Source organism: Haliotis rubra, unplaced genomic scaffold (assembly GCF_003918875.1).
Source record: "Haliotis rubra isolate DU_JTF1 unplaced genomic scaffold, ASM391887v1 Scf1075, whole genome shotgun sequence".
NCBI classification, from domain to species: Eukaryota; Metazoa; Mollusca; class Gastropoda; order Lepetellida; family Haliotidae; genus Haliotis; species Haliotis rubra.
Window position 1 is genome coordinate 216,225 of NW_025764976.1, and position 24,100 is coordinate 240,324.

The following is a 24,100-nucleotide window of genomic DNA, read 5'->3' on the forward strand; positions in this document are numbered from 1 at the left end:
ATTACAGCTCATAGTAACACAAAGTACAGGAAACAGTCACGCTTTTTACAGGTCACGGATTTAAAGGTAGCAATTGCGTTTACAGGACAATTACAGGACACAGTAACGCTAACCACTAGTCTGGGGAACACTGATTACAGGTGTCACAGTCACACTAATTGCAGATCACAGCCGCATGATTCTCAGGTAACAGCAATACTTTTTACAGGTAACTGTCACGTTTATTACTTTCACAGGCGCACTAATTACAGGTTAGAAGCACACTAATTATCGGTCGTAGTAACACAGAATAACACTAATTGGACATACTGTTTATCATGCCTAGAAACAGGGTGTCACAGTGAAACAAACTGCAGGTCACAGTCACATTAATTACAGGTCACAGTCACATGATTTACAGGTGACCTTCACGCTATTTACAGGTAGCACACAAATAAATGTCACAGACACTTTAATGACAAGCACACTGGTTGCAGTAATACATACGAACACTCCTTGTACATCATATTGGAAACCAGTCTCCAGTTCCTGGATCTACTTATATCCTTCCATCTGTACAGAATGGGTATTACCAAGTGATTTCCAGTCAACAGGGTGAACGGATAATCAAGCGACCATTACTATACATGTATTGGAATAGGTCAATAAGCCCCAGCCTTCCCTGGACTTAAGATTCAACAAACAACAAATTCGCCTGTAACAACACACGACCCGCGACCCCGGGCGGACGACCCTACACCATGGAGGCAGCCCCACACGAAATGACCCTTCCCACAAATGTCACTTGCAATTGCCCGTTAACATATTTTGAACGCTTTTACGTCCTGCGGCAAATCTTCAAATACATTACGATAAGTCTGCTATTGGGGATTTCATGTCAACAGTTTCTTCCTGATTTCCCCCTTCAGCCTCATTCCCATCACCTTAAGCCTCGCATTGGGTTTGGGTTTCCGCATTATCGATATCCTCTGACTGCACCTCGACCGCTGGGCTGTCAGATCTTGTAGACACTCCTGCCTGTCGATCCCCTGAAGCCTCGTTGTCGCCTCGTTTACACACCCTGAAGCCTCGTTCACATCCCCTGAAGCCTCGTTCACATCCCCAGAAGCCTCGTTCACATCCCCTGAAGCCTCGTTCAGATCACCTGAAGCCTCGTTCACATCACCTGAAGCCTCAATTTGAGTTTGGGTTTCAGCATTATCGATATCCTCTGACTGCAACTCGACCGCTGGGCTCTCAGATCTTGTAGACTCTGCCTGTCGTTCTCCTGAAGCCACAGCCCCTGAAGCCTTGCTCACATCCCCTGCAGCATTGCTTTTAGCTTGAGCTTGAGTATTCTGTGACTGGAATTCAACGGCTGGGCTGTCAGATCTCTCAGTCATTTGTATTGATGTCATTTGAAAGAGAGACAAATTCTCAGATTGGAAAATAACTGCTGGCGGTATGCCCATTATTTCTTCGAGCAAATCACATGCTTCTTTGAAGGGAGCTGTGGACGAAATGCAATGTTTTAACGTGAGAGTTGACATGTTTATGGTATGGTTTTGGATGCTATAATCAACTACAGGTTCTTGCCAGCAATACAACCCTTTTACCGACGTCTTCTTGAACCCAGTGCCATAACATTGCACATCTAGTCCTCAATCATCACTTCTTTAGTGAGACCCGTGAAGATCCGGGTTAGAATTGGTCTTCAGCAACCCATGCCTGTCGTAAGTTACGACAAATTGCTGAGCCGGAGTACTGAGATTCGCTGACTTGCGTGGTCAGGATGTTAATCATTGGATTGTCTGGTTGAGACTTGATTATATACAGACCGCCGCCATATAGCTGGAATGTTGATTTAGATTTTAGAGCGTTAGATAACAAAAAGAATTATCTTTATAGTGAGATGGACAAGGATTGTTCAGGACAAAAAGTAATTACATAATAATGCTTTGCAGCATTATGAGTAACTAGGCCTTCCCTGATAATCTTGAACGGTACATTTCATAAACGTTTCTAAAGAACGTTCCAGTTCCCAGACTAAGCAAGTGGGGCGATATATTTCAGGCTGAAATACTGTTGCTTCGATGACAACTTATCACCAAAAGCTCTGAATCCTGAAGGTTGATCACAAACATATTTACCCGTTTTTCTTTTGCGTCTGTACTCAAAGTAAAGATCCATAGTCTCCCACTGAGTCACCTTGAGGATATTTGTGTCTTCCAGCCAGCTGCCTCGTAATGTGGTGAACTTTGGAGTAGAAACTAGAAGCACCCCCGTCTGTAACAGTCTGTAAAAACGAATCGATGTCATTGTATATCATGTTGGTGCTGTAGGGTGGCCTGGCGGAATAAAGCGGTTCGTGACGCCGTAGCCCCTGATTAAATATCCCACATGGGTACAATGCGTGAAGCAAACTTCTGGTGTCTCCCTCGGTTTGGGGGAATATTGCTGAGAGCGGCGTAAAATCCAAATTCACTCACTCTTTGTGGCATCATTGTCAAATATTTAAGACAAACTCATTTCAGTAAGTGTAAGAAATATCCATAGTATGATTCAGACTGTATACCTAATACACTCTTCAAACAAAGAAACGCATAGGTGATTTTGAGAATATTTGACGTATGTAGCTGCGGCAACAACAATACAAATATTCTATTACTTTCCAAAACATCATCTTTGTGTGATTGTAAATAGCTTCAGCGCAAAAACGCGGCAATTTTTCGGTTTTCCCATTGTTTTACAGGCATTTTAAGAAATATTCCCCAAAACGAAGAAAACATGCAAAGCAAAATGCCCGTGCAAGTAAGCGGAAAAGCATGCGATACCGATCACTATGTAAATGCAAACGTTGTGTTTAATTTTGTCATTTGTTTTTGCCTGGAAAAGAGGAAACCATCATGTCACGACTGAGTGCCGCCAATCGCAACATCGCCATAGGCCACCTTAAAGATGGCGAGTCGCAGACTGCAGTTGCCTTTGGGATCTCGCCTTTGGGATCGTTTAACTGCAAACCAATTCCACCCTAGATCGCTCGAGAAGCGGCCGTCCAAGAGTTACTACCCAAGCCCAGGACCGCTACATCCGGGTTGCTGACTTGCGTCATGTGGAGATTGCACAACGCATCCCTGGTTTGAGAAGAAATTCAGACCAAAACTGTTAGGAATCGATTTCGTAAAGTGGGGATTCGACCAAGAAGGTCAATTGTCGCCCCTGTTTTGAGAGACTTTCATCGGCACAAATGCTTACGGTGGTACGGAACTGGCACCTTAAAAACTGGAGGCGAGTCTGGTGGAGGCAGTGTCGTGGTGTGGTTTGAGATACACAAAGATCTAATTTAGTGGTGGTTCAGGGGAATTTGACAGCAAATTGGTACATCAACAAATTCCTTTTACGTCACATGATTCCGATTATGGATCGACAGAGGGAGTTGTTTCAGCACGAAAACGCTACTTCACATACAGCACGTGTCTCGGTCTGCTGCCTTGCCAATTCTAATGTCAATGTCTTGCCATGGCCTTCCCGATCACCAGATCCAGACCCGATAGAACACTTATGGGATGAACTCGATCGATGTGTACGTCAACGTCAAAACACGCATCAGACACTTCCACAACTTGCCATCGCATTACAGGTAGAGTGGGGAAGACTTCCGCAAGAGCGACTTAACCAGTCTGTGCCGAGACAGTGCCGAGCAGTAATTGCTGCCAATGGTGGTCATTAAAAGTACTGACTTTGACGCAATATTGTAGACTTTGTCTATAGACGTGTGAATTTTCATTCTTTTACCATTGAAATTACTTGAAATAATTGCTCTTAAACGCAAAAATTCTTCTAAAAGTGACTTATGCGTTTCTTTTCTTTTAAGAGTGTACAACCACGTGTGTATGAATCACTTTCAAGTAGTTCTCTTTCTTTAATGAAATAAAACCTGTACCCCTCCTTTCCACAAACTCTTTATTCGCGCTTGTCTTTACAATACGTTCATAACTGAAGCATTATATCTTTCAGGCTGAATATGAAAAAAAACCCATCATTTTGGTATATTTTCTTTTTCTACTTGCGTGAAAACAGGTAACACGTGTATTCAGCAACCTTCGCTAAGGATGGAAATACATTTCATCGCAACGAAACTTACCTTAAATGACGTAGCGTCTTAGCATACTGTTTAACGTATTTGTTCATTTTGGCTTTTTGCATTGGTAGCTTGTACCTGGCTGCCGTCAATGCAAAGATACTGTTAGCTGCCAATATAGAAGGTTTCAGATTATGGTACTGACATATTTCACTAATAGTTATCAAAAGTGAAGTCAAGGGACTGGTCATTTATCATGGATGGTGGGGTGGTGAGACGATGAGATTAAGGGAGAGGAGACTGGTGTCATGAAAATCAGGTAGGGTTGCCCACATGAAAAATAACTAACGTAACACTGTTCGTTTTCTTGGCAAAATTTGATAACCCCCTGAGACCATCCCCAATCTCTTAAGCCAAGTGTTTGCCTGGTCCAGATTCGAGTATTTTCAGGAAGACGTGTGAATATTGCCGATTAAAGTGTTAAATGTACACTCATTTCACTTTTCATGTGAACGTGTATGCTTTTTTGTCTGTGAACTACTAGTATATATTGCAAATATATACACCTTTTCTGTACTGTTCAGTCATTTTTGCAGCAATGGCCTCGCAAGTTCCCAGCCATTTTGGATCAGCGACCCCTGTAGTCTTGTTGAACCACAGAAGGGAACTTCAAAATGGCGACAGACGTTCGTGCTGGCCATTCGTTAGAATCGTGTAGAACCTATAATAATTTCGGACATCTTTTAGGACATCCAGCATGCTAAACGAACATTTGATGTTTTCGGAAAATACTTGAGTTTGTTACTGACACATCCTCATATATATTTTGGGGTATAGCCTTGTGGTTAAAGCGTTCGCTCGTCATGACTCGGGTTTGATTGAAAATGGGCAAATTGTGTGAAACCCATTTCTGGTGTCCCCCCGACGTGATATTGCTGGAATATTGCTAAAAGCGCCGTAAAACCAAACACACACACCCACTCATAATAATTATATTTAATAAAACCTGAATGACATTAATAACTTTGTACAAATATTTTGTATTCATGTATTGGCATTTTGAAACTAACATCATACAGCTTGAGTAAACTATTTTCTGACTGGCTAGTGTCGACATCATATCACTCATTTCATTGGTCGTTGTGACGTGAAATGTAATGAGATGTCCTGAGGGGATCTTTTTTGTTCAGCAGAAAGGAGCCCTAAAATCTGATTGCATTGGGATTGCCACATTGTTTTAAACAAGGTAAAACCAAGCTCACTCATTCATAGACGACTGCATACACATGGATTCTGGATATACAATATCTATATTTTCTGTTCGATTTAATACTTTGTTACATTCCCACTGTACCCAGATCTAAATCCTGATCCTAACAACATTGTTGGAGCTGACCGATGGTTGTACATCAGATGATTTCAAGGGGGTAATTCCCATCCATGCATTACACAATTTTTATCACCTGTGGCGCAAATGCAATGATTTCTCCCTCACACTCCGCACGACTCTGGTGGTCTCTCCCAATGGTGTCTCTGAACTCCTGAACACTGGTGTCTGGGAACCGAAGGAAAAGAACCCCATACGGTTTGTATTCCATCACTACCTAGAAATGAAATACCGACAAATGTGCACTTTAGCCATAAATATACAATTTTTAGTCAATTTTAAAGATAATGACTATATATACTCAGTGGTTTCATTTCAACATACGCAAGTTCTTAAAAGGAGATTTTTGCTCAAGTCGGGTCCGGTTGGAAAAGAACACAGACCATAAACACTTTGAACCGTTTAGATCTGCAGCTGTTAGAGGTTATCTTTTCCCGAAACTTTGCCTACTTACTGTGAAGGCAGTTTCTGTAGTAGCAGCTAAATTATCCATCACCAGAACATCTTCGTAGGATGGGGGCAGGTCCATTGCAGAAGTAGAAACTTGCAGTTTGGCTTGTGGCGGGACTTGTGGAGTGCCCTGGGGATGGGCTTGGAGAGGAGTTTGGACAGGAGATGGAGCTTGGACAAAGGTTGCTGGAGAAATCGTCTTGGGTTGTGCTTTAGTGGCGACAGCGGCAGGACGTGGTCCTACAACAACAGAAGCAGCAGGGCTTGGTCTTGAAGCAACAGCTGCAGCAGGGCTTGGTCTTGAAGCAACAGCTGCAGCAAGGCTTGGTCTTGAAGCAACAGCTGCAGCAGGGCTTGGTCTTGAAGCAACAGCTGCAGCAGGGCTTGATCTTGAAGCAGCAGCTGCAGCAGGGCGTGCCCCTCCAGCTCCACCAGCAGGGCTCGGGGGAAGGGGAAATGTGTAGTTCACAACGTTGGCACACATGGGGATGTAATTGAAATTCACAAAATTGCCGTCTGATTTCCGACAGACATGGAATCCCCGGTTGCATTTGGTGTAGGTTATGTCACTGGAGGCATCAATCCCTGAAAGGATCCAAATGAACAGCAACCTGATGGTACATGTTAATCAGTGTCAATGTCACTTTCGCTGAACATTTTAGATTCAACGTTTTGTGGTTGGATACACCGCATGGATACAAATTGTGAAGCCCATTTCCTTTGTCCCCTGCAGTGACAAAGTTGGCGTGAATCACACACACACTCATACACACTAAAACCAGAAGGTTTTTAGACACACATTTTCAACAATAATTTGGCCTGTGTTATATATATTGGAGCGCATGCCCTCACAATAGCTTCCTATTGATGCAACATAAGACATTACAACTTGCCTGAAATTGATAATTGAAACTTCGAAGCGAGCATTTTCCAAACAGAGAACACTTGCCATATATGGAATGTGAACAATTGCTCCATAATAATATAATATAGGATATTTATATATAGCGCACATGTCCACGCAACTAGTGCATGCTCAAGGCGCTGGTATTTATTTCCCTCGATCATTGGATGTCAATCTCAACGGCACATTGTATTATCAAACTCAACTGCCTGGGGAGTATACAACTCTTGCAGCCACTAGGCACACCGAGTTATTGTGGCTTTCTCATCCTAACGAGGTACCCATTCACAGCTGGGTGGACTGGAACACATAGTCACAGTACTTTGTCCAAGTTCACTCCACGTTGCTGTACCCGCAACTAGGTGTTTGCACGTATTCATGTGGCCACCATCTGGTCATATACCAATGGATTCGTGGTTTCTTTTAACTGCACAGGGCTGTGTACTGTACACTAGGGGTTGTGACAACACGGAAAGAGTCTGCACACAAAGTTGACTCAAAGGTTTTTACACCCGGTCACAGGTGAGCTCGACCCCCGACATCTCAACTTCGCTGGATCACTAGCCTTGCGCGCGTTAGCCAGCTCGCCCACCGCGCCCCAATATGGAAATCTATCGCACGCGGTGTTGCACTAATTTAATTCACAGGTCAGTTGTAAGATATACTTATAACTCTATGGGGCGCATAACTCTATGGGGCTCGCTTGAAATAATGCTTGGCCGGTGGAGGGCGATTTAATGAAACGCTTCATTAATTGGATTCGAACTTTTCATTTTAATATTGCAGTCTAAATACGTAATTATTTTAGGAATAAATTATATGGTAGCTTCCCCGACGGCTGATAGTTAGCATTACTGAGAGAAACGCATAATGTATTGTTAGAGAAGTGTGGTGTCATGCAGTGCCTTTAACTGTTCAGTCGCAGTCGAACAAACACCCGAGCTGACACGACTAGGAACAGGAATAAACCGGGACTGGCGACTTGGGACACTAGCCTAGCATTAGCCGCTTTTGCGTGACACTTACAAGACATGGATCTAAAACTTTATGTCTTTGACGACTTGAGACACTAGCATTAGTCGCTATTGCAAAACACTTAAAGACACGGGTCTAAAACATTGTGTCTTCTGACGACTTGGGACACTAGCATTAGTCGCTATTGCACCACACTTAAAGACATGGATCTAAAACTTCGTGTCTTCTGACGACTTGGGACACTAGCATTAGTCGCTATTGCACGACACTTAAAATACATGGATCTAAAACTGTGTGTCTCTTTGTCTTCCGACGAACTGGGACATGAACATATATGTTGTAAGGGGAGGGGTTGAGGCCCAAAAAGACGGCCATTTTGTTTTTATGACGTAACATAGGTGTGACCTTTGGGTGACCTAATCGATTGTTGAACCCCACCCTCCTTCGGGTGTTCCCTTCCGGTGTGTGTGTGACCTTCAGGTTCACCTTAGTGGTTCGGATTATTATTTTATGAGTTTGCCGACTAGAGTGTAAACACAGCAAACCTTAGACTTATGCTTAGTCTCTGAATATATATATAATTTTGATAGTAACAAACCAGCCCGTTTAAACTGAAAAGGAGCCCTAGGGACACCAGAGATTCAGAACCTGAGGAAATCTAGACTTGCTTTATTTAGGGCTTTAGCACTGCAGAGAGGGCATGGCAGTAGGGGAAATAATGTGGTTCAGGGACTGTGAGACAGACTAAGCAAAACGTAGAATTAATATCACACAATGAGGGGGAATTTAGCTGTTATTTATTAGGTCAAAATATCAGAGCGCATATAAGGGTGCTGTCTATGCACTGCTGTCAGTACTACTACTAACAGCAGAATCGCTTGCTCGCTGAGCCGTAACTGAAGAGACATGTGGCAGCTGTGATTGGATGAAATAGTGTAAGGTGTTATGTTTGTTAAAAGCACCTCCATCCAGTCATTAAAACTGACCACCATTTTTAAGCATTTAATGCTGTCATTTGTATCACTTATGCTTATGCGAGTACAGATATGTTCAAGTAGGTGACAGTTGGTGCGGACCTGTGAGGGTTAATGTCTTTAGCTTCCTGTGTGTGGCTTCCTGTGCTCGCAAAGTTAGCGGTCTGGGCTATTGACCAGAAATTGACTTTATTGTAATTTAAAGGTCAGACTGTAATCATGTACATGGTTGGTGATAATTTTCAGCGGGGTGTAGTGTCACATACGGTCAGCTTCCGCTGTTTAAAGGTCAGACTGTAATCATGAGTACATGGCATGGATAATTTTCAATGTGATGTTGAACGTATGCTGACAAATGGTCAGCTTCCGTTATGTAGGAAGTGTCTGACCGGAATTAAAGACAGAAAATAGTAAGCAGTTGACGACTGATGGTCACTGGATATCTCAAGTAGTTTGGTTGTACAGTGATGAAATGATTTAGCATTTGTCATATATATTACTGAATTAGAAACCTGTTCTCCTGTAAAACTTTCCAGTGCTTTTACTCAACTTTTTAAAACTTTACTCTCAAATTGCACACATAAAAAAACCCATCTTATGTCCATGTGTATGACACTTATTTGACATCATGTGACACATAGGTTACTCACATGCCGTTAGCCGCTCTTATTCCACAGACAGTACAATGAAATACTGGTGTAAGCTTCTTGTGACTGTATTGTGTGGTGATAAGATACATCTCTCTCCGAGAGTGTAGATTCTAATCCTGAATGGAAGTTATTCCCCAGAAGCACTGGAATGTGTACTGTATTGAGAAAGTGTAATCCCCAATAATATGTAACTTACATTTGACCACTATCTCAAAGGCATTCATAAGTGTTCATGGGTGAAAGGTTTCAGTTTCAGGTTGTTCGAATTTGGAAAGTAATACTGAGGACACTGAGGTGTTAGACGTTAACCACATTGGTTGAACCAAAGAGAAATGGTACTGACGCACGAAGAATATTAGTCGCGGAAATCTAGGATTCGAACCTAACACAGTCCGCAAACCAGTACACAGCACCGTGGCACCATAAATTGTTGTTGATAGGGAATGGGGTCCCTCACCCACCTTTCCTTGTATTTGTAGTCTCTTTTCATGACACTATGTTTTCTAATGTTACCACGAGGCAAGGGCGAATTGAGATCTGTCAGAAAACATATCACCGAACTTATGGTCCTTCATGGCAAATATTATTGATTTATTTTGTAGTATGAAAATACACAGAAATGTCGACAACAACGTGACCTGAGGGCAGTGACCTACCTTGATGTAGTAGCTGACGGCGATGATTTTACAGGAACTGGACTTCGTCGACGGTGGAATGACGTCTACTTCCAGCAGTTGGTTGTTCCACACCCGCTCCTCTCCCTGGACAACAGGAAAGCATGTTAAGGTTTTGAATTTTAACGTCTTTAGACTTCTCCATCATTTGCTGCTACTGATTCCACAAAGGCCACAATAGAGGTGAAACATATGAACTTCTTTTTTTTTTTACATTTTATTGTTTTTAAAGATGTTTTACAGTCTATTCCGAAAACTCAACAAAGGACATTCAGGTTACAATACAATACAAGCATATGATGTACAAATCATGTGAACAGTTCATGACATGAAGACCAGAACTTATAAAAGGCGCTGATATTACACTCCATTAAAGAAAAGCACTTTGTTATCATATAATAATGTCTAATTTCATTGTGGAAAACATGGAAATGGCACACTGTTTTTTAATCTGCTTCCAAAAATTAGGTTTTTAAAGATAATAATAATAATATTGAGAGGGTCATTGTTTTTGTCTGGGAAACCGAGCAATACCTGTTTTCTTGATACTTTGATATTGACAAGAGCTTTATGATGTAGCCAGATTTCAAGTTTTTGCCAGATATGGTTGACTTTACTGCAAAACCAGAACACGTGATCGAGTGTCTCAATTTCGTTTTGGCAAAAGCTGCATTTTGAATTATTTATATACCCAATCTTAAATAGCTTTATATTTGTCGGTAAGATGTGATGTAATATTTTATATTGGAACCATTGCAGTTTACTGTCATTGGTGCATCTAAATGGTATTTTGTTTTAATTTTTCCAGTCGTCAGACAAGACTTTGTTGTTTAAGATACTTTGCTCCCATTTTTGGCATGTAACTGTTTGTAGTGACATCTGACAACAATGTTCTGTAAAACCGTTGTGTCCCCTTTGCATCCCTGAGGAGCTGTTTTATATTTGCTGGTAAAGTTGGGTTCGGTATTTTTGACAAAGTCTTAAAATCTATGTTAAGTGTTCTCAAATATGACTCTACTGATCTAATGAGGCAAGTAAATGTTAGAAAATCAGTTTTTAAATGATAGTGTTTACAAAATTTTCAAAGCAGTATATGTTCTCATTTAAGTCAAGTAAATCGTTGATACACCGAATTCCTTTATCATACCATTGTTTGTAAAAAATTGGTTTACATCCTACACATATGTTTTCGTTGTACCAGAGAGTTTCGGCAAGTATTTAATTTACGTCATAGTCAGTTTCATTCCGAGATATAAATTGCCACCAGGCACCTAAAACATCCCTATAATATTTATTGTGGATCAGTGGGAGACATTCTTCTGGCAGATATTGGCAGTTATAATCGAATACATAACCAGCGCCAAACTTTGGGAGATTTGAAATAAATAGATAGCACCAACTGGACTTACATCTGAAAAACCTTCTGACCATTGATAGTTTCTGAGCATGCATTAATGCCTTTATATTTGGCATGTTGAAGCCTCCATCTTGTTTGTCACAGATAATTTGGCGTCTCTTAATTTTATCAGGTTTATTGTTCCAGATAAATTTAAAACATTTCTTTTGAAATATATTTGTAGTTTCATTATCTGGGTCAGGAAGTACACTGAATAAATGATTTAATTTTGGGATGATCAAAGATTTTAAGACAATATTTCTTCCAAAAGGAGTGAGATTACGTGCGGACCATATGGACATTAGTGTTTCACAACTTCTTATTTTTTCTTTGTAATTTATCTCTACCATATCGTCTAAGTCTTGAGTAAACGTAATTCCAAGAAGACTAAAGTCACCCTGGTCCCAATTAAGATTTAGCTCCGAACATAGTTTCAGGAAAGCATGTTAAGGTTTAGAATTTTAACGTCTTTAGACTTCTCCATCATTTGCTGATACTGATTCCACAAAGGCCACAATAGAGGTGAAACATATCAAATGGTCACTTGAAATGACACCAGGTGATAAGAATGACTAGCTCTTCATGCATGTTTGTGTATGGCCTAACGTCCTACGCAGTAATACCCCGATTGTTTAAGTGATGTGTTGCATAAGGGCGTCTATTCCTTGTATCCTGAAGCTGTTCAATGTCTCTAATTTGACTTGGGACTTGTAAAGACGTGGAAGAGTCATGATACTACTGGAGTGTGTGGAACACGCGAGGTGTTCATTCCTTGTTTCCTGAGTTTACATGAGTCATACATACTTGATACTATTGATACACGAGATACATGAGTCATGATAATACTCCTGGATACACGAGATACCTGATACATGAGTCATGATACTACTGATACACGAGATACATGATACATGAGTCATGATACTACTGATACACGAGATACCTGATACATGAGTCATGATACTACTGATACACGAGATACCTGATACATGAGTCATGATACTACTGATGCACGAGATACCTGATACATGAGTCATGATGGATACGAGGATACTCGATACACGAGATACCTGATACACGAGTAATGATACCTGATACGAGATACGAGGTCCATGATACCTGATTATACGATGATACATGATACTACTGATATGAGTCATGATACCTGATACACGAGATACCTGATACATGAGTCATGATACTACCTGATACACCAGAGATACATGAGTCATGATACTACTGATACATGAGATACCTGATACATGAGTCATGATACTACTGATACACGAGAATACCTGATACACCAGGATGCCTTACATGAGTCATGATACTACTGATATACGAGATACCTGATACATGAGTCATGATACTACTGATGAACCAGATACCTGATACATGAGTCATGATACTACTGATACACGAGATACCTAATACATGAGTCATGATACTACTGATACACGAGATACCTGATACATGAGTCATGATACTACTGATACACGAGATACCTGATACATGAGTCATGATACTACTGATACACGAGATACCTGATACATGAGTCATGATACTACTGATACACGAGATACCTGATACATGAGTCATGATACTACTGATACACGAGATACCTGATACATGAGTCATGATACTACTGATACACGAGATACCTGATACATACATGATACCTGATACATGAGTCATGATACTACTGATACACGAGATACCTGATACATGAGTCATGATACTACTGATACACGAGATACCTGATACGAGTCATGAGTCACTGATATAGTTAGCTGATACTGAGTCATGATACGATACACGAGATACCTGATACATGAGTCATGATACTACTGATCTACAAGATACCTGATACACGAGATACCTGATACTGAGTCATGATACTACTGATATACGAGATACCTGATACACGAGATACCTGATACATGAGTCATGATACTACTGATACACGAGAATACCTGATACATGACTCATGATACTACTGATACATGAGATACCTGATGACTACTGATATACGAGATACCTGATACATGAATCATGATACTTCTGATGCACGAGATACCTGATACATGAGTCATGATACTACTGATACACGAGATACCTGATACACGAGATACCTGATACATGACTCATGATACTACTGATACACGAGATACCTGGATACATGAGTCACGACGAGATACCTGATACATGAATCATGATACTTCTGATGCACGAGATACCTGATACATGAGTCATGATACTACTGATACACGAGATACCTGATACACGAGATACCTGATACATGACTCATGATACTACTGATATACAAGATACCTGATGCACGAGATACCTGATACATGAGTCATGATACAACTGATATACGAGATACCAGATACACGAGATACCTGATACATGAGTCATGATACTACTGATACACGAGAATACCTGATTCATGAGTCATGATACTACTGATACTCGAGATACATGATACATGAATCATGATACTACTGATACACCAGATACCTGATACATGAGTCATGATACTACTGATACACGAGTTAGCTGATACATGAGTCATGATACTACTGATACCGGAGATACCTGATACACAAGAAACCTGATACACGAGATAGCTCATACACGAGATACCTGATACATGAGTCATGATACTGCTGATACACGAGATACCTGATACACGAGATACCTGATACCTGAGTCATGATACTACTGATACACGAGATACCAGATACACGAGATACCTGATACATGAGTCATGATACTGCTGATACACGAGATACCTGATACACGAGATACCTGATACATGAGTCATGATACTACTGATACACGAGATGCCTGATACATGAGTCATGATACTACTGATACACGAGATGCCTGATACATGAGTTATGATACTACTGATACACGAGATACATGATACATGAGTCATGATACTACTGATACACGAGATACCTGATACACGAGATACCTGATACACGAGATACCTGATACATACATGATACTCAGCAATATGCCCGTGGTCAAGGTTGTTGCCAACGTGGGGAACAAATAAAAATCGCCTCACTGAGGACGTGTTTTCCTACTCGAGTCCTTGATATGATAACCTAACACACTAACAATCGCTTTCAGTATTACCAACCTTCATGACTGGAGTTCCCTCCAGGATCCTGATAACGTTCTTCCGAGTCTTCCTCTCACCAGCTGTGTAGACAACTTTCTGCTTCAACTTAGCCTTCAGTATCCCCATGTTCTGCGTTGACTCGTTCTGCACCACAACTGAAACCCAGGTTTGATTGTATAACTCGAGCTTACAACAGCCCACAAATATGCTTCAGATTAGACGTGTCTTTCAGAGTTGCAACATAGTGTACCTTTCAGTGCGACCTTTTCTCCTGCGCAGTAAGCTCTCCTGTCAGTGGCAGCAGTCAAGGTCAGAGAACCAGCATATCCTAAACCAAGAGCCTTAGAAACCTGTTTCTTTGCCTGACGTCGTACCGATGCCTGTCATCAAGAACATAACAATTTAGTTGAGTGTGGAATGTTAAAATGGCCCCACATGCAAGAGAGAAACAACAGACGTAGCGTTATACCACAGATTATTGTCCAAGTATTCCAGCCAGATCATGAAGCGGAACACCAAAATGGGCTTCACACATGGTCTCTGCTTTGGAGAACAAATCTGCGTCTATGGGGCGACTTACTCAACGCCACAATCCTTGCCAGAGAATTGTATTCAGTGTTGTGTCGTTACTACGAATGGAACAACGAACACCTCTAGATACAACGTGTAAACCTCGAAAGGTACAAAGTGTAAACCGCTAAACGTACAAAGTGTGAACCTCGAAAGGTACAAAGTGTAAACCGCAAAAGGTGCAAGTGTAAACCTCGAAAGGTACAAAGTGTAAACCTCGAAAGGTACAAAGTGTAAACCGCTAAACGTACAAAGTGTCAACGGCGAAAGGTACAAAGTGTAAACCTCTAAACATACAAAGTGTAAACCTCGAAAGGTACAAAGTGTAAACCTCGAAAGGTACAAAGTGTAAACCGCTAAACATACAAAGTGTGAACCTCGAAAGGTACAAAGTGTAAACGGCTAAACGTACAAAGTGTAAACCCCTAAACGTACAAAGTGTAAACCTTGAAAGGTACAAAGTGTAAACCGCTAAACGTACAAAGTGTAAACCTCGAAAGGTACAAAGTGTAAACCGCAAAAGGTGCAAAGTGTAAACTTCGAAAGGTACAAGGTGTCAACCGCGAAAGGTACAAAGTGTAAACCGCTAAACATACAAAGTGTAAACCTCGAAAGGTACAAAGTGTAAACCTTGAAAGGTACAAAGTGTAAACCGCTAAACGTACAAAGTGTAAACCTCGAAAGGTACAAAGTGTAAACCTCGAAAGTTACAAAGTGTAAACCGCTAAACGTACAAAGTGTAAACCTCGAAAGGTACAAAGTGTAAACCGCTAAACAAACAAAGTGTGAAGCTCGCAGGTACAAAGTGTAAACGGCTAAACGTACAAAGTGTAAACCCCTAAACGTACAAAGTGTAAACCTTGAAAGGTACAAAATGTAAACCGCTAAACGTACAAAGTGTAAACCTCGAAAGGTACAAATTGTAAACCGCAAAAGGTGCAAAGTGTAAACTTCGAAAGGTACAAAGTGTAAACCGCGAAAGGTACAAAGTGTAAACCGCTAAACATACAAAGTGTAAATCTCGAAAGGTACAAAGTGTAAACCTCGAAAGGTACAAAGTGTAAACCGCTAAACGTACATAGTGTAAACCTCGAAAGGTACACAGTGTAAACCTCGAAAGTTACAAAGTGTAAACCGCTAAACGTACAAAGTGTAAACCTCGAAAGGTACAAAGTGTAAACCGTTAAACGTACAAAGTGTTAACCTCAAAAGGTACAAAGTGTAAACCACTAAACGTACAAAGTGTAAACCTCGAAAGGCACAAAGTGTAAACCACGAAAAGTACAAAGTGTAAACCTCAAAAGGTACAAAGTGTAAACTGCGAAAGGTACAAAGTGTAAACCGCTAAACGTACAAAGTGTAAACCTCGAAAGGTACAAAGTGTAAACCTCGAAAGGTACAAAGTGTAAACCGCGAAAAGTACAAAGTGTAAACCTCGAAAGGTACAAAGTGTAAACCTCGAAAGGTACAAAGTGTAAACCGGGAAAGGTACAAAGTGTAAACCGCTAAACGTACAAAGTGTCAATCTCGAAAGGTACAAAGTGTAAACCGCAAAAGGTGCAAAGTGTAAACCTCAAAAGGTACAAACTGAAAACCGCGAAAGGTACAAAGTGTAAACCGCTAAACGTACAAAGTGTAAACCTCGAAAGGTGCAAAGTGTAAACCGCTTAACATACAAAGTGTAAACTTCGGAAGGTACAAAGTGTAAACCTTCAAAGGTACAAAGTGTAAGCCGCAAAAGGTACAAAGTGTAAACCTCGAAAGGTACAAACTGAAAACCGCGAAAGGTACAAAGTGTAAACCGCTAAACGTACAAAGTGTAAACCTCGAAAGGTGCAAAGTGTAAATCGCTAAATGTACAAAGTGTAAACCTCGAAAGGTACAAAGTGTAAACCTCGAAAGGTACAAAGTGTAAACCGCTAAACGTACAAAGTGTAAACCTCGAAAGGTACAAAGTGTAAACCGCTAAACGTACAAAGTGTAAACCTCGAAAGGTACAAAGTGTAAACCGCAAAAGGTGCAAGTGTAAACCTCGAAAGGTACAAAGTGTAAAAACCGCTAAACGTACAAAGTGTAAACCGCTAAACGTACAAAGTGTAAACCTCGAAAGGTACAAAGTGTAAACCTCGAAAGGTACAAAGTGTAAACCGCTAAACGTACAAAGTGTAAACCTCGAAAGGTACAAAGTGTAAACCGCTAAATGTACAAATGGTAAACCTCAAAAGGTACAAAGTGTAAACCGCAAAAAGTACAAAGTGTAAACCTCAAAAGGCACAAAGTGTAAACCGCTAAACGGCAGAAAGTGTAAACCGCTAAACGTACAAAGTGTAAACCGCTAAACGTACAAAGTGTAAACTTCGAAAGCTACAAAGTGTATACCGCTAAACGTACAAAGTGTGAACCTTGAAAGGTACAAAGTGTAAACCGCAAAAAGTACAAAGTGTAAACCTCAAAAGGCACAAAGTGTAAACCGCTAAACGGCAGAAAGTGTAAACCGCTAAACGTACAAAGTGTAAACCGCTAAACATACAAAGTGTAAACCTCAAAAGGTACAAAGTGTAAACCTCGAAAGGTACAAAGTGTAAACCGCTAAACATACAAAGTGTGAACCTCGAAAGGTACAAAGTGTAATCGACTAAACGTACAAAGTGTAAACCCCTAAACGTACAAAGTGTAAACCTTGAAAGGTACAAAGTGTAAACCGCTAAACGTACAAAGTGTAAACCGCGAAAAGTACAAAGTGTAAACCGCAAAAGGCACAAAGTGTAAACCGCGTAAGCTAAGCGTGCAAAGTGTAAACCTCAAAAGGTACAAAGTGTAAAACCTCGAAGGTTACAAAGTGTAAACCGCCAAAAGGTACAAGAACGTAAACGCTTAAGCGTACAAAGGGTGAAACACTCGAAAGGTACAAAGTGTAAACCTCGAAAGGTACAAAGTGTAAACCGCTAAACGTTACAAAGTGTAAACCTCAAAGGTACAAAGTGTGAAACAGCCAAGCGCGTTACAAAGTGTAAACCTCAAAAGGTACAAAGTGTAAGCCGCAAAAGGTACAAAGTGTAAACCGCTAAACATACAAAGTGTAAACCTCGAAAGGTACAAAGTGTAAACCGCTAAACGTACAAAGTGTAAACCTCGAAAGGTACAAAGTGTAAACTTCGAAAGGTACAAAGTGTAAGCCGCAAAAGGTACAAAGTGTAAACCGCTAAACTTACAAAGTGTAAACCGCAAAAGGTGCAAAGTGTAAACTTCGAAAGGTACAAAGTGTAAACCTCGAAAGGTACAAAGTGTAAACCGCTAAACATACAAAGTGTGAACCTCGAAAGGTACAAAGTGTAATCGGCTAAACGATACAAAGTGTAAACCCTAAACGCATTACAAAGTGTAAACTTCGAGAAGGTGCAAAGTGTATGCAGCTAAGCGTTGCACAAAGTGTGAACTTGAAAATTTTACAAAGTGTAAACCGGCTAAGCATTACAAAGTGTAAACCGGCTAAAAAGTACAAAGTGTAAACCTTGAAAGGATTGCAAAGTGTCAACCCTTGAAAGGTACAAAGTGTAAACCTCTAAACATACAAAGTGTAAACCTCAAAGGTACAAAGTGTAAAACCTCGAAGGTACAAAGTGTAAACCGCTAAACATACAAAGTGTGAACCTCGAAGGTACAAAAGTGTAATCAAGTGTAAACGCAGAAGGTACAAGGGTGTAAACCCTAAACGTACAAAGTGTAAACCTTGAAAGGTACAAGTGTAAACCGCTAAAGCATTGCACAAAGTGTAAACCGTGAAAGTACAAAGTGTAAACCGCATAAAAGGCACAAAGTGTAAACCCGTAAGCGCATTAGTGTAAACCTCAAAAGGTACAAAGTGTAAACCTCGAAGGTACAAAGTGTAAACCGCAAAAGGTACAAAGTGTAAAACTGGCGACAAAGTGTAAACCTCGAAGGTACAAAGTGTAAACCTCGAAAGGTACAAAGTGTAAACCGCTAAACGTACAAAGTGTAAACCTCGAAAGGTACAAAGTGTAAACCGCTAAACGTACAAAGTGTAAACCTCCAAAGGTACAAAGTGTAAGCCGCAAAAGGTACAAAGTGTAAACCGCTAAACATACAAAGTGTAAACCTCGAAAGGTACAAAGTGTAAACCGCTAAACGTACAAAGTGTAAACCTCGAAAGGTACAAAGTGTAAACTTCGAAAGGTACAAAGTGTAAGCCGCAAAAGGTACAAAGTGTAAACCGCTAAACTTACAAAGTGTAAACCGCAAAAGGTGCAAAGTGTCAACTTCGAAAGGTACAAAGTGTAAACCTCGAAAGGTACAAAGTGTAAACCGCTAAGGTACAAAGTGTAAAGTTCGAAAGGTACAAAGTGTACACTTCGAAAGGTACAAAGTGTAAACCGCTAAACGTGCAAAGTGTAAACCTCGAAAGGTACATAGTGGAAACCTCAAAAGGTACAAAGTGTAAACCGCTAAACGTACAAAGTGTAAACCTCAAAAGGTACAAAGTGTAAGCCGCAAAAGGTACAAAGTGTAAGCCGCAAAAAGTACAAAGTGTCAACCTCGAAAGGTACAAAGTGTAAACCGCTAAACGTACAAAGTGTAAACTTCGAAAGGTACAAAGTGTAAACCGATAAACTTACAAAGTGTAAACCGCAAAAGGTGCAACGTGTAAACGTCGAAAGGTACAAAGTGTAAACCTCGAAAGGTACAAAGTGTAAACCGCTAAGGTACAAAGTGTAAAGTTCGAAAGGTACAAAGTGTACACTTCGAAAGGTACAAAGTGTAAACCGCTAAACGTACAAAGTGTAAACCTCGAAAGATACAAAGTGTAAACCTCGAAAGGTACAAAGTGTAAACCGCTAAACGTACAAAGTGTAAACCTCGAAAGGTACAAAGTGTAAACCGCTAAATGAACAAAGTGTAAACCTCAAAATGTACAAAGTGTAAACCGCAAAAAGTACAAAGTGTAAACCTCAAAAGGCACAAAGTGTAAACCGCTAAACGTACAAAGTGTTAACTTCGAAAGGTACAAAGTGTATACCTCTAAACGTGCAAAGTGTGAACCTCGAAAGGTACAAAGTGTAATCCGCTAAACGTACAAAGTGTAAACCGCTTAAAGTACAAAGTGTAAACCTTGAAAGGTACAAAGTGTAAACCTCAAAAGGTGCAAAGTGTAAACCGCAAAAGGCGCAAAGTGTAAACTTCGGAAGGTACAAAGTGTCAACCGCGAAAGGTCCAAAGTGTAAACCGCTAAACATACAAAGTGTAAACCTCGAAAGGTACAAAGTGTAAACCGCAAAAGGTGCAAAGTGTAAACTTCGAAAGGTACAAAGTGTAAACCTCGAAAGGTACAAAGTGTAAACCGCTAAACGGTACAAAGTGTAAACCTAAAAGGTGCAAAGTGTAAACTTCGAAAGGTACAAAGTGTAAACCTCGAAAGGTACAAAGTGTAAACCGCTAAGGTAAAAAGTGTAAACTTCGAAAGGTACAAAGTGTAAACCTCGAAAGGTACAAAGTGTAAACCGCTAAACGTGCAAAGTGTAAACCTCGTAAGGTACATAGTGGAAACCGCGAAAGGTACAAAGTGTAAACCGCTAAACGTACAAAGTGTAAACTTCGAAAGGTACAAAGTGTAAACCGTAAAAGGTGCAAAGTGTAAACCTCGAAAGGTACAAAGTGTAAACCGCTAAACGTACAAAGTGTAAACCTCGAAAGGTACAAAATGTAAACCTCAAAAGGTACAAAGCGTAAACCGCTAAACGTACAAAGTGTAAACCGCAAAAGGTACAAAGTGTAAACTGCAAAAGGTACAAAGTGTAAACCGCTAAACGTACAAAGTGTAAACCTCAAAAGGTACAAAGTGTAAACCTCGAAAGGTACAAAGTGTAAACCGCTAAACGTACAAAGTGTAAACCGCTAAACGTACAAAGTGTAAACCTCAAAGGTACAAAGTGTAAACCGCGAAAAGTACAAAGTGTAAACCTCAAAAGGCACAAAGTGTAAACGGCTAAACGTACAAAGTGTAAACCTCAAAAGGTACAAAGTGTAAACCTCGAAAGGTACAAAGTGTAAACCGCAAAAGGTACAAAGTGAAAACGCTAAATGTACAAAGTGTAAACCTCGAAAGGTACAAAGTGTAAACCTCGAAAGGTACAAAGTGTAAACTGCTAAATGTACAAAGTGTAAACCTCGAAAGGTACAAAGTGTAAACCGCTAAACGTACAAAGTGTAAACCTCAAAAGGTACAAAGTGTAAACTGTAAAAGGTACAAAGTGTAAACCGCTAAACGTACAAAGTGTAAACCTCGAAAGGTACAAAGTGTAAAGCGCTAAACGTGCAAAGTGTAAACCGCAAAGGTGCAAAGTGTAAACCGCTAAACGTGCAAAGTGTAAACCTCGAAAGGTACAAAGTGTAAACCTCGAAAGGTACAAAGTGTAAACCGCTAAGGTACAAAGTGTAAACTTCGAAAGGTACAAAGTGTAAACCTCGAAAGGTACAAAAAGTAAACCGCTAAACGTACAAAGTGTAAACTTTGAAAGGTACAAAGTGTAAACCGCTAAACGTACAAAGTGTAAACCTCGAAAGGTACAAAGTGTAAACCTCAAAAGGTACAAAGTGTAAACCTCGAAAGGTACAAAGTGTAAACCGCTAAACGTACAAAGTGTAAACCTCGAAAGGTACAAAGTTATATCATGCTGACTACCGATATACTGTTACCTTATACTGAGAGTCGTTGACGTTGATGTTGTCCAGTATGGTGATACCGCGGTACCAACACTGGTTTAAGTTGGAGGTCGGTCTGTCCACCTCAACCTTGACGCAGAATCTGATGGCGCTAAACTCTCCCTCGAAGGAGGACGGAAGGTCTTTATTTGGAAGTTTGAGCTTGTAACTGTAATTGTGGCGTCCCGCTGTCAGGGTGTGGTTTGGTCCAGTGGCGTCTACTAGGAGACAGATGTGAGATATTGTTGTTGTTAATATAGAAAGAAAAAACCAATGAGAAAGTGAGTATTGTTTAACGCCACGGTCAGCGACAATCTAGACTGATCACGGCGGCGTGTGATCAACGGGTGAACCAGTGGTTGCGTGCATGACAAACGAGGAAGTTAGGCTTATCTAAGGCCGAAGTCAGTATTATCTATATATTATATTTGTTATTATGTTTATACAGATTAAGATGAAAATGAAGCAGAGAGGGTTCGGGTGATTCTGGCACAGTCACACTGGTAAGGTTCATCTCAGGGTCAGTTGAATCAGTTGTTGATAGGATATGAAATGATCACCGACGTCGGATGGAAATGAGCATAGAAGCAACTTCAGTTGACTCTTACAACACGCAAAACAAATTTCAATCATCATTATGAACGGCCCCTTATAGATTCTAATGGCCTATGACAGATTGGACGCAATCTGGAGAACTCTTTAACTATAAATACTACAAGCGAGTCCGGCAATTCCGCGCGTCCGGTATTTCTGCGCAAAATTCGGAAATTGGGTCAGAAGGAATAAAAACGATAATTCTATTCCATATTTGCAAACATTTTGTCGGCATTCCTGAATATTATGGAGTATGTTTACATACGTGTCTTGCCAAATACTGTAAACACTAATCCGAAGTATTTTTCTTTGGCGATGTAATCCTTGGTCCCTCCAAGACTCCCAGGTGACAACTCGTCCCACTTGACCAGCGTCTCCCCATACAGGTAAACTCGGACCCCCTTCACTGTGACATCCTCTGTGACGTCCAACACTAACGATCCCGTCACTGTCTCCCCCTTCCGGTACACTTCCTTCTTGTCGTCTAGAAGCACTGCGCATGTCTGGAATATCGGCATCGTTCAGACCAAAAGAAAAAGACTCCTGACACTAATGTCTTTGTGGTGATGGATGAGAAATTACCGAGTCGGATGTACAGGTTGATAGCGTCTTATGTAGGGATGTTACAGCTCCGAGTATTATATGCAATACATATGACAGTAGATCAGGTGATTGCAGCGATGTTTTGAGTGTACACCCGAGACGGATACAAGATATACTATCACGATAACGCTGCAATATATGACGCCATAACGCGAGGCTATCTTAAACGAGCATTCAAACGAGCATAGATAGTATAGTTACACATGTTATGACGTCGTAAATGTCAACGGGGCGGTGGGGTAGCCTAGTGGTTAAAGCGTTGGCTCGTCACGCCGAAGACCCGGGTTCGAATCCCCACATGGGTACAATGTGTGAAGCCCATTTCTGGTGCCCCCCCGCCGTGATGTTGCTGGAATATTGCTAAAAGCGGCGTAAACCAAACTCAGTCACTCAGTCAGTCGTAAAAGTCAACGGAATTTGCCAGATGACTGTATATTCTATGAGCGTTTATTTAGAATAACACACATATACTGAACCAAAAAAGTTTAGCATGTTATCTTTTTGTAAATTTTCAATGAAGATTTGCTGGTGCCAAAAGTCAAGCTTGATGTCAAACAATGAGAAAATGTTAACTCTATGTTAACAACCAAATCCGGTCAATGGTTGGACGGTAGTTGAGACGTTTTGACAACCCGGATGTTGCACGACGACAGTTCCTTGCGTCCTGTGGAACATAAAAGGGTAGATGTTGCACACTGACATCACTGTTGCAAGAAAGCGAACAGTGATAAAAGCAGCTGACAATGGAGCGTCAGCCAGGTTTTAATGAAAATCAACGCCAAGAAGCCATGGGGCTATTACATGCGGGATAGAGTGTAAGGGACATCGACATGAAAGTACAATTCGGCGTCGTCGACAACGGGTGCAACAGGCTGGGGATGTTTGGGATCGACCCAGGTCTGGAAGGCCTCATGCAACAAGGATCGTCATCTGGTGACGTCATCGAGACGTCACAGGACGATGAGAGCAGCACGTCTAGCCAACGAGCTACGACAAGCAACGGGCGCATG

The 24,100-nt window shown here is 40.9% G+C and overlaps 2 protein-coding genes across 2 annotated transcripts; both read right to left on the reverse strand.

Moving 5' to 3' along the window:
• Positions 1 to 767: 767 nt before the first annotated feature.
• LOC124280262 lies at positions 768 to 4,749 on the reverse strand. The gene is made up of 5 exons (XM_046716164.1): positions 4,627 to 4,749; positions 4,124 to 4,229; positions 2,130 to 2,275; positions 1,166 to 1,489; positions 768 to 1,123 (listed from the first exon to the last, which is right to left on the reverse strand). The coding sequence occupies exons 1-5, from the start codon at positions 4,646 to 4,648 to the stop codon at positions 873 to 875; spliced, it is 849 nt and encodes a 282-aa protein (XP_046572120.1). The 5' UTR covers positions 4,649 to 4,749; the 3' UTR covers positions 768 to 872.
• A 756-nt stretch (positions 4,750 to 5,505) lies between these two features.
• Positions 5,506 to 23,005, reverse strand: LOC124280285 (arrestin domain-containing protein 3-like). Its single transcript, XM_046716184.1, has 9 exons — positions 22,753 to 23,005; positions 21,888 to 22,114; positions 14,857 to 14,986; positions 14,625 to 14,761; positions 10,057 to 10,161; positions 9,597 to 9,609; positions 6,240 to 6,482; positions 5,902 to 6,149; positions 5,506 to 5,664 (listed from the first exon to the last, which is right to left on the reverse strand). The coding sequence occupies exons 1-9, from the start codon at positions 23,003 to 23,005 to the stop codon at positions 5,506 to 5,508; spliced, it is 1,515 nt and encodes a 504-aa protein (XP_046572140.1).
• Between the last annotated feature and the right edge of the window lie 1,095 nt (positions 23,006 to 24,100).

Bases quoted from the DNA above. Each gene is read 5' to 3' on its own strand.
- LOC124280285 (XM_046716184.1), bottom strand. From the start codon at position 23,005: ATGCCGATATTCCAGACATGCGCAGTGCTTCTAGACGACAAGAAGGAA. The intron at 22,115-22,752 runs GTATGTAAACAT...TCTGTCTCCTAG, and splicing joins TACAGTATTTGGCAAGACAC to TAGACGCCACTGGACCAAAC. The intron at 6,150-6,239 runs CTGTTGCTTCAA...GCCCTGCTGCTT, and splicing joins AAGACCAAGCCCTGCTGCAG to CTGTTGTTGTAGGACCACGT.
- LOC124280262 (XM_046716164.1), bottom strand. From the start codon at position 4,648: ATGACTGAACAGTACAGAAAAG. The intron at 1,490-2,129 runs GTAAATATGTTT...TTTCGTCCACAG, and splicing joins CAGACGCAAAAGAAAAACGG to CTCCCTTCAAAGAAGCATGT. The intron at 1,124-1,165 runs GTGATGTGAACG...ACGAGGCTTCAG, and splicing joins AACTCAAATTGAGGCTTCAG to GGGATGTGAACGAGGCTTCT.